A 13,798-nucleotide genomic window follows, 5' to 3' on the forward strand; every position below is an offset into this window, starting at 1 on the left:
TATTTCGTTATTTATGCACAACGTAAACTGGAGCCAACGTACAACGTAAACAGAGTCAGACCGATGCAAAACGTAAACTCGGGCTGGACCGATGTATGGTTTTTCAGCATAATTTGATCCCCCCTTTAACTTTGTTACTAAAAGAGGTATAAAAAAAGATTTTTTACAAAAGTTTCACGAAATCGACTAGTGTTTTTCGAAATGATTTCACAAAACGAAATATATACAGAGTGAGCAACACATTGATTGCAACTTCATTTTATGAAATGGAACACCCTGTATATTTTTCTATATTTGACTAGCTCTTTTTCTCCTGATTTCAAATATATAACATATGTTTGGTCTATCTCTCTTATTCTGAGTACCACAGAGTTTCAAATTTTAAGAATCACCTGACATGCTCAATAATCAGTTTTCAATTGGTAGACTGCGATAACTCAGAATGCCTTTTTTTTTGAGTTGGCAACGATATGACATACGTTTTTCACTATAAATTAGAATTGGATGCAACTCCATATATTCTCTCCTTATAGCTTTCTTATTTTCATTGTTCTCCACATGAAGTGAAAATATTTCAAATTTTTCCGCTTCTGTGTACTGCATATACGATGAATAGTTTCATTCAATGACAAACGTATGTCATATATCGTTGCCAACGAGATAACTCAAAAAAAAGCATTTTGAGTTATCGCAGCCTACCGCTTGAAAACTGATTTCTGAACATGCCAGGTGGTTCTTAAAATTTGAAACTCTGTGGTACCAAGAATATGAGAGATAGACCTAACATATGTTATATATTCGAAATCAGGGGAAAAAGAGCTAGTCAAATATAGAAAAATATACAGGGTGTTCCATTTGATAAAATGAAGTTGCAATCAATGTGTTGCTCACTCTGTATATATTTCGTATATATTTTCAGATTTAGCAAAAACTTTCGATACCGTGAATCATGCTATTCTGTTGGACAAATTGAACAATTATGGGATTCGAGGTAAGGCTCTGCAACTACTAACATCATATCTAGAAAAAAGGTGCCATAGGGTGAAGATAAATTATGTTTTGAGTGATTATTGTGGGGTAAGCACTGGTGTCCCTCAGGGGACGGTGTTGGGACCGTTGTTTTTTGTTTTATATGTTAATGATGTTTTTGACTCGGTGGCTGAAGATGTGTTGGTCTTTTTCGCGGTGGTGTCGACTGGTATAAGTTGTAGAGAAGTGGAGGACAATTTGAATTATTATTTAAAGAACATAAGTGGATGATTAACTTCTAACATGCTCTCCTTGAACATAGATAAGACAGTCTACATAACTTTTGGTAACTATTGTGGTAGTGTTCCACAATCTTTAAATGTATGTATAAATGGAAGATTAATAAATAGGATTGATTCGGTTAAATACTTGGGATTAATTTTGGATTACAGGATGGGATAAGCATATTGATTATTTGTTGAATAAGACAAAGCGTTTAGTATTTATTTTTCACAAACTTTGTAAAATGATGCCCAGTGAGATTCTTCTTAAGATATACTCTGCATTGTTTCATAGTGTGATTAATTATGGTATAATTGCTCGGGGTGGAGCTCATTCAAATTGTTTAAACCTCTTGAACAATCAACAAAAAAGAATCTTGAAAGTTGTTAATAAGAACAAAATTGCTCGGGGCGTCCCCCTAAATATTGAAAAATTGTTTTTACTGGATTCACTGAGATACCATTACGGAAACCTTGAGAGTGAATTTTTAAGATCAGGAACAAGATCACTAGAAACAAGAGATTACAATTACCTATAAGATATAGGACTGTAAGTTCCAAAAGTAGCAGTGTTAGACCAATAAGTGTTTTCAACTCTCTTCCAAATAAACTTAAGGTTTCGGATGATGTTTATTTCAGGAAGAATAAACTAAAGAGGTGGATTGCGGCTGAGTTTCATTGATTTTTGTATATTTTTTTGATTCAAGGCAATTTTATTTCATTTGATGGTATTTGATAATTATTGTTACTTTTTCTGCTTTTGTTATTGTTTAGTTCTTGTTGGCTATGAATTGTGCAAATAGGTTGATCTAAATCGAGCTCACAAACAGGCAACTCGACTGTCTCTGTGAGATGCACATCATTGTATTGTGAATTTTTTATCAATAAATAAATAATACAACACAAATGAAATAATATGCGTACAGACCGAGGATAGACGAGAGAACAAAAATTGCTCTTCTTTTCCCCTTCATTGTCATTGAAACGTTTCATTTTTTACCTTCGATTCAAATTTACATTTGGACGATATCCTTGTTTTTTTTTTAGGTGTCAACTTACGAACAGGACGAATGGGCATTTTTCCATCGGCCTATGCAGTAGACTGTGATTATAGTGACTGGGACTCTTCCAGCGAGCATGGAAGACGAGAGCGTTTTGTTTTGGGATATTTGGGATCTGTGGAAACTTTGGCCCACAAAGGGACTTCCGTTGTTTGTCAGGCTGTGAGGAGGGTGATTGGAAATACCGGGAACGAACCCGAATCCCACCCTTGCATATTGGAAATATCCGATCAAGGACTGAGAATGGTGGATCGGAAAAATCAAATTGTAAGTTTCGCTTTTTTTTTAACTTTTAATTTAATGATTCGTTCCAATAACCATGATGGATTTTACTTTATTTCGTGCTGTTGAATTCAAATTTTTGATAGTTTCTGCATTACATTATTCCATCTTCAAGTATCAGAGCCGTCGCTAGTCAAACTGCTGCCCTAAGCAGATACCCAATTTGCCGTCTTAAAAGAATGTAGAATGTAGAAAAGAATGTAGCATTGGGAAATCGGGGTCTTTTAATGAGTGATGAAAAAATTGGCATCTCTTTGAGAAATTTCAATACCAAATAACTCAGGGGCAACACTGATATCGCCAGGTGAAATCTGATATTGACATCGTGAAATTTGACATTTTTTGTGTTATAAGTACGCATAACGTTTTGATGTACGAGCACGAATTTTGCTGTAAATAGTAAATTGGAAATTTAATTTCTGCCAAAATATGGATTTAACTCGTGAAAATTTTCGTGCTATGAAAATTATGTCAACGTGGTCAAACTTAAAATTCATCTATCAACTAAATTCAACTTTTGGCGATGAAGCACCATTTAAAGCCACTGTATTTCGCTGGTACACTGAATTCAAACGTGGACGTAATTCGCTCACAGACGAAGTTAAAGAAGGTCGTCCAAAATCAGTCGTTGTGCCATTGAAGCTGTGCGAAAACTAATTAGAGAAGATCGTAATGTGACATATCAGGAATTCGAGAGATTTTAAGCATTAGTATGCCTAGCATACATAAGATTTTGCACGAACATTAGTGTGTTCGGTAGCTCTCTGCAAGTTGCATTCTATATCTGTTGAATGATGCTCAAGAAATTGCTAGTGTCAATCAGTGCCGTGAAATGATTTCGAAAAAAAGCAGTGAAAATATTTTGCATCAAAATTGCTTGTTTATTTTTTGTATTCTCAATACAATTAGTAATTAGTAACCTGAAAAAACCATCTAAATTCAATTTATTTCATACTGATACATCACAAAGGAATAAATGCTTAGTTACCGTAACTATAAACATTGTCATAACTCCCTTGGGAGTTCAACAGGGCAGTTATAGATCTTTAACTCCCTCTAAAGTGTTCACAAAAACAAACCGACAGTTGTCGAATTTACCACTAAAGTTGTTACCCGAATTGCAAGGATTTTCTATTAAACGGTTGTCACTGTTAATGACTGTATTCAAACATGAAGTTGTTTCCCTTCTTTCATCTGACATGCCACCTAACATTCTTGCAGTTTTGTTTTTCAATTCCATGCTGTCGGCCAAATACCCTTCTGCCACCGTTGAACTTCGCCATCCACCATGTCTCTTCAATGTTGTCATATTTGCTCCTGCATTGACCAAGGCAGTCGCAGAAGTCCTTCGCAGACAACGTCCTGTGAATGTTTCTGGATTCGGCAATTCCAAAAAACTAGCAATTTTGCTTGGAATTGTCCCGAATGTATTTTTTCCAACCGGTTGAACTGAGCAACGTTTTCCGCGATACGTTAGAAAAAATCATTCCGGGCCCGATGGACGTAGAAGCATATTATACTTTCTCACTAGACTCAATGCAGAGAACTCGTTTTCTTCCACAATAGTAAATCTCTTACGAATATCTGCCCCTATCTTCGATGTGATTACTTTTCATATTCAAAAGTTCTTGACATCTACAGCCCCCGAAATAACCCATAATCAAAACTACCTGTAAAACAGAAGAATAAATGTGCAATCGTTACAGTTTCAGTTTGCATTACATGCCTTATGAAGTAAGTATTCTTGATCAGACGCTTTCTTCAAAAATTTGACAATATCTTCCCGACTAAACACTTGAGACTTTTTTGGCTCATAGCCTTTACTTTTGCGTTTGAGAAACGCTTCCAATTCGTGAAATTTACTTCCGTCTATGTCATCATGTATTCTCATCATCAATTTTAGCATTGACCACTTAGTCCACAGCGAATTAGGACTATACAATTCAGACTGTAAGAAAAATAAATTAATTCACATATTAGACTAAAAGAATAAATAGATACCATCTCTTGAAAATACGCCAACATTACAGTTTCACTCGTGTTTTTACTATCCATACGGTTAACTTCCATCCACTGCAGAAATTTGTCATATTCCTTTTTGTACTTAAGTTCCGACTTTGTCGATAGTAGTACGGAACGAGTTTTTTCAGCCTTTTCCAACAAATCTCTTGAAATCTCAATTCTCTTTGAGTTTGCATTCATTTTCACAAATTTGAATATGATGAGAAACACGATGTGACAAATATCTACAATAATGTCAGTGACATTTCCATGGCAACCATGCCTAATTAATTCTTAATAAAGATAATTCGTTTTGTTCTGAAAACCAAAACAATTTGGTTTTTATATTTCATGCAGTATGAAATAAAATTAATTATCTATCTTGTGAGTTATTGGATTTTAACCACCTCGGGCAACGCAACAATCCCTCGGGACTTACGTCCCTCGGGATTGAAATCTGTTGCCCTCTGTGGTTAAAACCCTCATAACTCCCTTGATACATAAATAACTATTATTGATTGATGAGAAAAAATGAATCTTCGTCCTTTCCCTTCATATTTCTCATATTATCATATCCCTGGATATTTTTGAGTGTTAGAGACAAATCCTAAAAAATATTCTCCCTGATTTTCATCATTATTTTTTCGCAATTATTCACGAAATTATTTGTTATACCTGAAACATTAAGGAACCGCCCCAAAAAAGTGATAAAAGACGGTGAAGTTTATCAAAGAGAATGCCGATAAGCTTAATGAGTTTATGATTTTTAGCTTCAATAACTCGTAAAAATATACTAGGAGGATTAAGTGTCAAGTTATGATTTTATGTTAAATTTGTCTGTATTCCTTTTTATTGTTTCTCTGAAGTACATTCCTATTCGGTACAGTAGAGGAAATCAATTTTCAATTGATTACATTTCGAAAAATATTGTCCTACCTGAATATTATAGAGATTATGTTTCTACCTCTAATAAGAACCAATCATATTCATTTTGTACAATTAAATGACATACATGATATGTCAAGTTCTCAATACACGAAATGTAGAGAAAGTTTATTGTTCACGATGGAAAGATTTACCATATAATGACAGAATACAAATTCGTTTCAACTCACGTCTTTCCGTATAAATTATATCTTCAGTTATTTTCTTTTCTCAATAATACCATTGATTCAGTAGTTCTGAAATTCTGTATCACGACATCATCCCAATAAGCATTGAGAAAGCTATATGTAGTTGTTATTTTTTGATATTTGACATATCAATAAGTCTGAAAATTTTTTAAACGAGGAATACTTATACCATATAGGAATTATTGTAGCAACATAAAGAGATATATGTACTTGAATTTGTTTTTTACATGATTTCAATGGAATTATTGGTTTTGAAATGATGAGAAATTCATTTCGATTCATACGTAGAATTGACTGAAATAACAAAAACTATAGGTTCTGATTTGAAAATCTTGAGTTTTTATGAATTTCAGTTGTCCAAGTTCATGATCTTCTAATGAACACCTTGTATATTTTTGGTCCAAACCTCAAACAGTCTTATAACACTAGGTATTCATAGAATCGAAAATGAAAAAGGCTTTTCCGAAATAAACTTTTTCTGTAGGAATATTCGAAAAATTGTGAGACCTCGTTGCTATCATTTTTTCCATAATTCTATTAACTCATGAACCGTTGAGTTAATACCTAAGGTATGACATATTGCTGAAATTGTCTTCAAAATAGCTATCTTATGATGTAATAATGTGCCATTTGAAATAGGGAAGTAATAGTCTGTTTCCGGTATAACCAGTTGTGGAGATTTGAATATACACTGCGCAAAAGAATTAACGCACATTATGGAAATCTCAAATTTATTCTACAACTGAAGGTGTTCTCAATGATAATTATTTTTATCAGAATTATGCATGCGTATGTTATCCACTTTCAACGTTTTTCTTCAATACATATGTTTTTTCCCAGCAGGAATAAAAAAAGATGAGATTATCAGATTTTGAATGTATTGGCTCCATTCTGAAATCAGTTGTTCTCGATCAATTCTAGTGATCAATAGTTTTTCTTTCGTTTGATTTTCTACACTCTACACTACAATTTGACCCAAAAGGAATGTGCCCAAGCGGTAGTTTTACGAGAAGAAGGGTGGACATATATAAGAATTGCAGAAAGGTTTGGAGTTTCCCATACAAGTGTGTCCAGAATGTTGCAGCGATCCAGGGAGACAGGTATGAATGTCCGAAGACCAGGACAGGGTAGACCACGGGTAACAACTGCCATTCAAGAACGTTACTTGAGAGCTTCTTCGTTGAGACAACGGTTTGCAACCACTCGCCTCCTTCAAAATCAGCTTGAGCAAACTCATGGGGTTCAAATTAGCACTCAGACAATAAGAAATCGCCTCAGAGAATATGATTTAAGGCCTCGTGTCGCGGCAAGAGACCCAGCACTTACCCCAGTCCATCGAAAGGCACGTTTGGATTTTTCGAGAGAGCATATCCATTGGGAAGAGGCTGATTTGGAAAGAGTTCTCTTCACAGATGACTCTAGATTCTGCCTCTACCATTGTGATCGACGTTCCCTTGTATACAGACGTCCACATGAAAGATATGCTTAGTGCACACTTTCCCAATCAGCCTCTTCCCAATGGATATGCTCTCTTGCAAAATCCAAACGCGCCCTTCGATGGGCTGGGGTAAGAGCTGGGCCTCTTGCCGCGACGCGAGGCCTTAAATCATATTTTCTGAGGCGATTTCTTATTGTCTGAGTGCTAATTTGCACCCCATGAGTTTGCTCAAGCTGATTTTGAAGGAGGCGAGCGGTTGCAAAATGTTGTCTCAACGAAGAAACTCTCAAGTAACGTTCTTGAATGGCAGTTGTTACCCGTGGTCTACCCTGTTCTGGTCTTCGGACATTCATACCTGTCTCCCTGAATCGCTGCAACATTCTGGACACACTTGTATGAGAAACTCCAAACATTTCTGCAATTCTTGTGTATGTCCACCCTGCTTCTCGCAAAATTATCGCTTGGGCACATTCCTCTTGGGTCAAATTGCGTGTTTCGCGTTGCATAGCGATCGAGTGTAGAAAATCGAGAACAATTGATTTCAGAATGGAGCCAATACATTCAAAATCTGATAATCTCATCTTTTTTTATTCCTGCTGGGAAAAAAATATATGTATTGAAAAAAAACGTTGAAAGTGGATAACATATGCATGCATAATTCTGATAGAAATAATTATCATTGAGAACACCTTCAGTTGTAGAATGAATTTGAGATTTCCATAATGTGCATTAATTCTTTTGCGCAGTGTATTTTAGGTCGAAAGATCATTGTCTGAAACCCAAAAATGCAAATTTTCAGCACAAAATTATAATAAGTTTTTCATAAACGTCTAATAGTTCATCGCGGTGAATCACCCTGTATATGTACAAAATTTTCGACGATGAATAAAAAAGGAAAAAAGTTTTCAGAACAGAATTTTGTTTCAGATTAACGATACATGCATGGACTACTTCTACTCTCTCAAAAACGTATCATTTTGTGCATTTCATCCGAGAGATCATCGATACCTTGGATTCATAACGAAACATCCAACGTTGCAAAGGTTCGCCTGTCACGTGTTCCGTGGTACAGAATCTACAAGGCCGGTAGCAGAAGCTGTAGGGTGAGTAAACTGTTTTTTGAAATATATTTCAGCTTGTAGAACAAAATATTGAGGCATATAATAATAATAATAATAATAATAATATATCATAGTTTATTCTCAGAAAAAAAAACAAAATTTCTCAAAATGACATCAATTCCCAAAATCTACATACAATGAAAATAAACATAAATCACAGAAGTAGCGTTGCTACTTGTAAGTGATGTTCTTTCACTTCTACATATCAACGAGGTCACAACAATGCTGATCAAAAATAACAATAAAAAAAGAACGAAAAACAATTTTGCAAAATTCAGACTCATAACAGTATCACAATATCCTATCATCAACATATCTCTTCAAATTTTTGAGAACAAGTTATTTGTTGTTAATCATTTCTGTCTGAACATTGAAGCCATTTCCTCACTTTTCTCTTGAAATTAGGGTGGTGTACGGAAGATTTATATTCTCTAGGAAGCAAGTTGAACAACTTAGGAGCTATATACTGGGCACATCTTTGACCAATAGTCTTGGAGATTCTAGGAACAACGGCGCTATCCTCTCTCCTTCTTGTTTCATGTGGATGTTCTATAGGTTTAATCTTTATTCTTCGTCGGTTGATACTCATCAAAAGGTTCAGGGCGAATAACTGTCTTAGATCACACATTCCTGTTTCCGCATATAGTTGATCCGATGGCAATCTGATTCCTCTATCATAAATGACTTTCAATATCCATTTCTGCAGTTCTTCTAAACTTCGAAGGTGACAGTCGCTTACACCTCCTATACTCCTATACAGGGTATCACCAAAAAGGGATTAATAATTCATCACTGTATTATCCGAACGAACTGCAAATAATTTTTTTTTCGAGCAAAGGTACAAACTTCGAGCCGAATTTTATTTATTTTCTCCGGAATTGAAGCAGAGAAAATCACAACATTTTGTGTGATTCTTTTTACTTCGGAGGGCTACATAAATACTAGGTACTTTAAACATACTATAAAAATTTCAGGTGCATCCCAAACTGGAAGCTTCTAAGGTAAAACTCACAGCAACTTTTTCGAAGCTTTTATTTATCAATTTTGAGGCCACATTTCTGAGAAATCGAACGAATCGTGACGTGAAGTCCTAGTTCAGTCATGTTAGTGGGGACAAGTAGCGACCATCTCCTCGGTCACGGCTGAAATATTCTGATACGAACCATAATATTTAGAGAAATGATTCTTTCTGGAATATTCCAAAAATATCTGACGACAGAAGAAATAATACGGGATCATCGAATACTTTCAATATTTTTTTCAAACTCAATAAAAGTTTTACTGAAAAGTTATAAATGACATTGTTTTGAAAGTACGTACACTAATTGTATTTTTCAAGGCATGTAATTCGGAAATTGATTGAGTAATTGTATACCATGATGATTGGAATTCTGTATCTCTTATTTTGAAAACTAAGAGATTATGTAGCTCAGACATGCAACGCCAAAACACTGAAAAGATTATTTTAATAATAAAAATAATAATGCATCCATTTATTGTTAAGTCTCACATTCATATGGGACAGCAAAAGGCCTCAATTATCAGAGTTCCTGTAACCCAGACTCTGCTTAGGCCTCATATTAAATTACAAAGAAAAAGAAATCAAGAGCAACCAAAAACAAAATATTCTCATTAAACAACAAAAAGAATTAAATGAAAAAAATTACAAATTCCAGAAAAAGTCGTGAACAGAGATCATTAGCTTTTAAAATTTTGAAGGAAAAAAAACTAAATTAAACATTCTGATGAGAAAACATTACATACACTTCAAAATTCACTTGGATTTGAGATAACAGAGATGAAACTAAGGGATAAGGGATAATTTTGAACAGAAAACTACAATAAAAATTACTGAAATATTTTGGGAACACTGCGAATATTAAATCGTTATTACGATCTGGCAGAAATCTTTTATTGAGTTGTGAGTTAATGGTTCGAAAGTTCGTATGATATTTCTTGAAAAAATGACTTCAATAAGAATTTAAAGAAGCACACAAAGATACATTAAAGACGAGTGCTCAAAAGCTTTTTTGACTTCATGTCAGTGTTTTTCTATTTCTTTTCGATATTTTGCTTGGATTTTTTGGTTACTAAAATATTAAATTATGCACTCATCTTGAAATTTGTCGTTTATTTTACTTGGGTTTTGTCCATTAACGAACTCAACCCTGGTATTCGAGATTCGAGATGGAATTTTGAGATGTATTTGTCATCAGTTAGTGGAACCGAACCTTATCGTTTGAGATTATTCCCTACTCAAAATTACAGTCATTGTGACGAAATAAAAGAAGGATCTATTCGCAAAACGAATGCTCAAAAAGATTTTTGTGAAAATAATTTAAATGCTAGCCTACAAAATTTCATCTACCTTTCAGGGTTCACGAAATGAAGATCAGTAAGAATTTTTCGACGAACTCTGCTAATTATATTGTAGCTAGATTGCAGAGAACGTAATGAACTATCACGGAGAGGGTCAATTAACCTTTGTAACATTATCTATCTAATACCTTAACCCTAGATCAGATTATGTGAATAACTCATTTCAGCCCCTTTGAAGATTGCATCTATTTGTACCCCTATGAGCATATCGACCAAATTAATGTTCAAGATCTGTTTAACTATTACCTCTTTGTATACTAGTTGTGTCTCTGGAAGTCTAAAACAAAATCTCGCTTGGGTAGACAAGAATACTGTCGAATTTTGGTAATCATGGGTGCTTGTAGGAAATTGATTTTTTGATTTATAAACTTTGTTCTTGGTTTACGTTAGACAATTTCTCTTGTGTAAAGAGGGAGATTTATTAAAACTATTACTGCTGCTGACTGGTGACTGGTTTTCTGTACCGTAGCCAGTAGCGGCTTGTGAATATTTATCATGAGTCAGCAGATAGTCTATCCCTATCCTCTATATCCCATTCCATAACTTGAGATATACTAACTGACAAAGAAACTGCAACACCCAGAAGGAGCTGTTTAAATTTAAAATTTTTTTTTTCGGTAAAACATAGATAGTATAGCAAGGAATTTGGCGAAAAAAATCTTGAAGGTTTTTTCATGTAAACAATTTTTGTTACTTGAATATTGTACTAGTTTTCTGCAATTTTTTTAAAATTCACAACAAACCAACTGTTCGAGGAGATCCAGAGTCGATGTTTGGTTGTTGTTAAAATGCCTAGAGCACATGTACGCGGAATTTATCGCCAGTAAGTGAATTCGAAAGAGGTCCAATTATTGGGTTACGGGAGGCGGGGTTGTCATTTCGAGAAATCGCTAACCGTAAACAGAAATCCACTACTGTTATGAAATGTTGTCAAGCGTGGTTTGATAATGCCCAAAATCGAAGAAGAATAGGCACCGGACGTCGAAGAGGCACAAATGAAGTTCAAGATCGACGTCTAAGACTTATGGCCATTAGAGACCGATTTGCGATAACTCGATCTTTGGCTGATGAGTGGTTAGAAGAACAAGGCCTGTCCGAACGGTTTACCGCCAGATAAGGTCTTTTGGACTGCTGCAGTACCGACCCCATCTTGTGTTACCTCTGACGCAGCATCGCTGGCGGCTATTACAGTGGTGCAGAGAACATCAACATTGGAATGTAGAATCGCATCAGGTCGTCTTTTCTGATGAATATCGATTCTCCTTGGGTGCACATGATGACCGAAGAAGGATTAGACGAAGTCGGGGAGAAATACGTGAATCTCAGTTTGATGTTGAGCGTCGTGTACACCGCACAGTAGGCGTTATGTTATAGGGTGCTATTGCACATTCAAGTAGGTCACCTTTAATCTGTATTCGAGGCAACATGATATCATTGCGTTACCTCCTAGTGGAGCTATATGTTCTCTCTTACCTTAACCGGCTTGAAAATACAATAATGCCTGACCTCATGTTGTCAGAGTTAGTTTAAAGTAATTCGAAGCGACCCATGCGAATCTTTTGCCATGGCCGCCCAGATCCCCCGATATTTCACCCATAGAGCATATCTGGAACATCATGGGTAGAAGAAAGAAGAAATTTACCCCAGCCCTCACGGACTTTGACGGCTGTGAGACATTAAGTACAGGTAGCTTGGGATAGTATCCTTCAAGAAGAAATAGATCATATTATGGCATCAATGCCGAGACGTGTTTGGGAGTGTATAGATAATCGCGGTGGAGAAATTGTAAATTTTTCGTTTTTTTCTCCAAATTTCAATATTCAAATTTCTTTGTCAGTTAGTATATTGTATCTCTTGGATTAAATTAAATTAGAGGACGGTGGATCATCCACCCTTGCAAGCACCTTGACTTAAAGATCTATTGTGCCTTTCCGAGCTGTTAACCAGTCCTGCAGTAATGTTTCTATGGACTTTATCAACTTTCTGGGAGCTACATTCATCACTTGTTCCTGCTTTAAAAACCAAGAGCCAAGGAATTGTAGCCTGTACAGCTTCACATTCACATAGCAAGTGTTTTGCTGTCTCAGTGGCTTCTTGACAGTAGCGACATGTGACCTAAGACGCTTCTCTCATGTTTTTTAGATTATACTTTAGTCCAGCTCACCGAGTAAGAGAGAAGTGACTTGGCTATTGTATCATACACCATTCTTTTTTCATAGTGAAACTTCGATGAAATCCTTGTTTTTTTTTGAGGGCTCTATCCATGAACACATGACTTTATCGTTTTACTTCTTTATTCCGCGAATGGTCTGAAACGATGACCAATTCGTTATTAAAGTCAGCAATGCAAATCGTGAATATGATAAATACCTAACGAAAAAACTTGAAAACTAGAAACTTGAAATTTTCTCCTAACTCCTAACTGAAAAATTGAGTACTGAACATACTACTTAATTTAGCAAGTGTTTTTTATTGATTTCCATATAATTTTAACTTTTTTTTTCAGGCGTGCTTTCCATAGGTTCTATCAGAAGTTTATGGAGACTGCATATCCAGTGGAGGATATTTACATAGAATAAGTATCAACTAATAAGAATGAAGAACGCTTATCGGAGGACTAAAATCGCTCAGAAAAAACATTTTTTGGACTCTCGTTCTTAACCAAAAAAGTTCCAGAATCGGTCGACGACAACTCCTCTGCAATGAACTCGGCATACTCAATTATTTTATAGAAACTGTTAGATTGCTGAAATACGAAGACCCCCTTTTCTAAGATGATCTCACTACTAAGTACTAAGTAATTCAATGGATATTTCGTGGATCCTCCAATCACTCTTGGGAGGATGTGAGTTAATTCTATCTCTTGAACTTGTAAATATTTTAAATGTAATCGAAAACAATAAACTTTAATTTCGAAATAAATATATATTGATTTCTCCATATGGTGGTGGATATTTTTCTAATTGTAGTAGAAGATAGGGATGATCATGACAATATCTTTGTACTTGAAATAGTGGGTTGTAGATATCTACATCATGGAATATCATTTTTGCCAATAAAGAAATAATTTGTCCTGAATGAATGTTTCTATCAGAATAAAAATGTGAAGTAAGTGTTTTGGAATTAAATGAAA

General features: G+C 35.2%; 1 protein-coding gene across 2 annotated transcripts in view; it reads left to right on the top strand.

Annotated features, from left to right (window-relative positions):
- Positions 1 to 13,697, top strand: part of LOC123673953 (JNK-interacting protein 1) — a 28,127-nt gene extending 14,430 nt beyond the window's left edge. Inside the window, exons 4-6 of one of the 2 annotated variants that reach the window (XM_045608734.1) lie at positions 2,298 to 2,578; positions 8,093 to 8,268; positions 13,172 to 13,696. In XM_045608734.1, coding sequence (XP_045464690.1) covers positions 2,298 to 2,578; positions 8,093 to 8,268; positions 13,172 to 13,244 — 530 coding nt within the window. In that variant the 3' untranslated portion in view covers positions 13,245 to 13,696. Of the gene's footprint in view, positions 1 to 2,297; positions 2,579 to 8,092; positions 8,269 to 13,171 lie in introns of both variants that reach the window. The other variant, XM_045608735.1, reaches the window with a different exon arrangement.
- The last annotated feature ends 101 nt before the right edge of the window (positions 13,698 to 13,798 follow it).

Source organism: Harmonia axyridis, chromosome 2, assembly GCF_914767665.1.
Source record: "Harmonia axyridis chromosome 2, icHarAxyr1.1, whole genome shotgun sequence".
In the NCBI taxonomy this organism is placed as follows: Eukaryota; Metazoa; Arthropoda; class Insecta; order Coleoptera; family Coccinellidae; genus Harmonia; species Harmonia axyridis.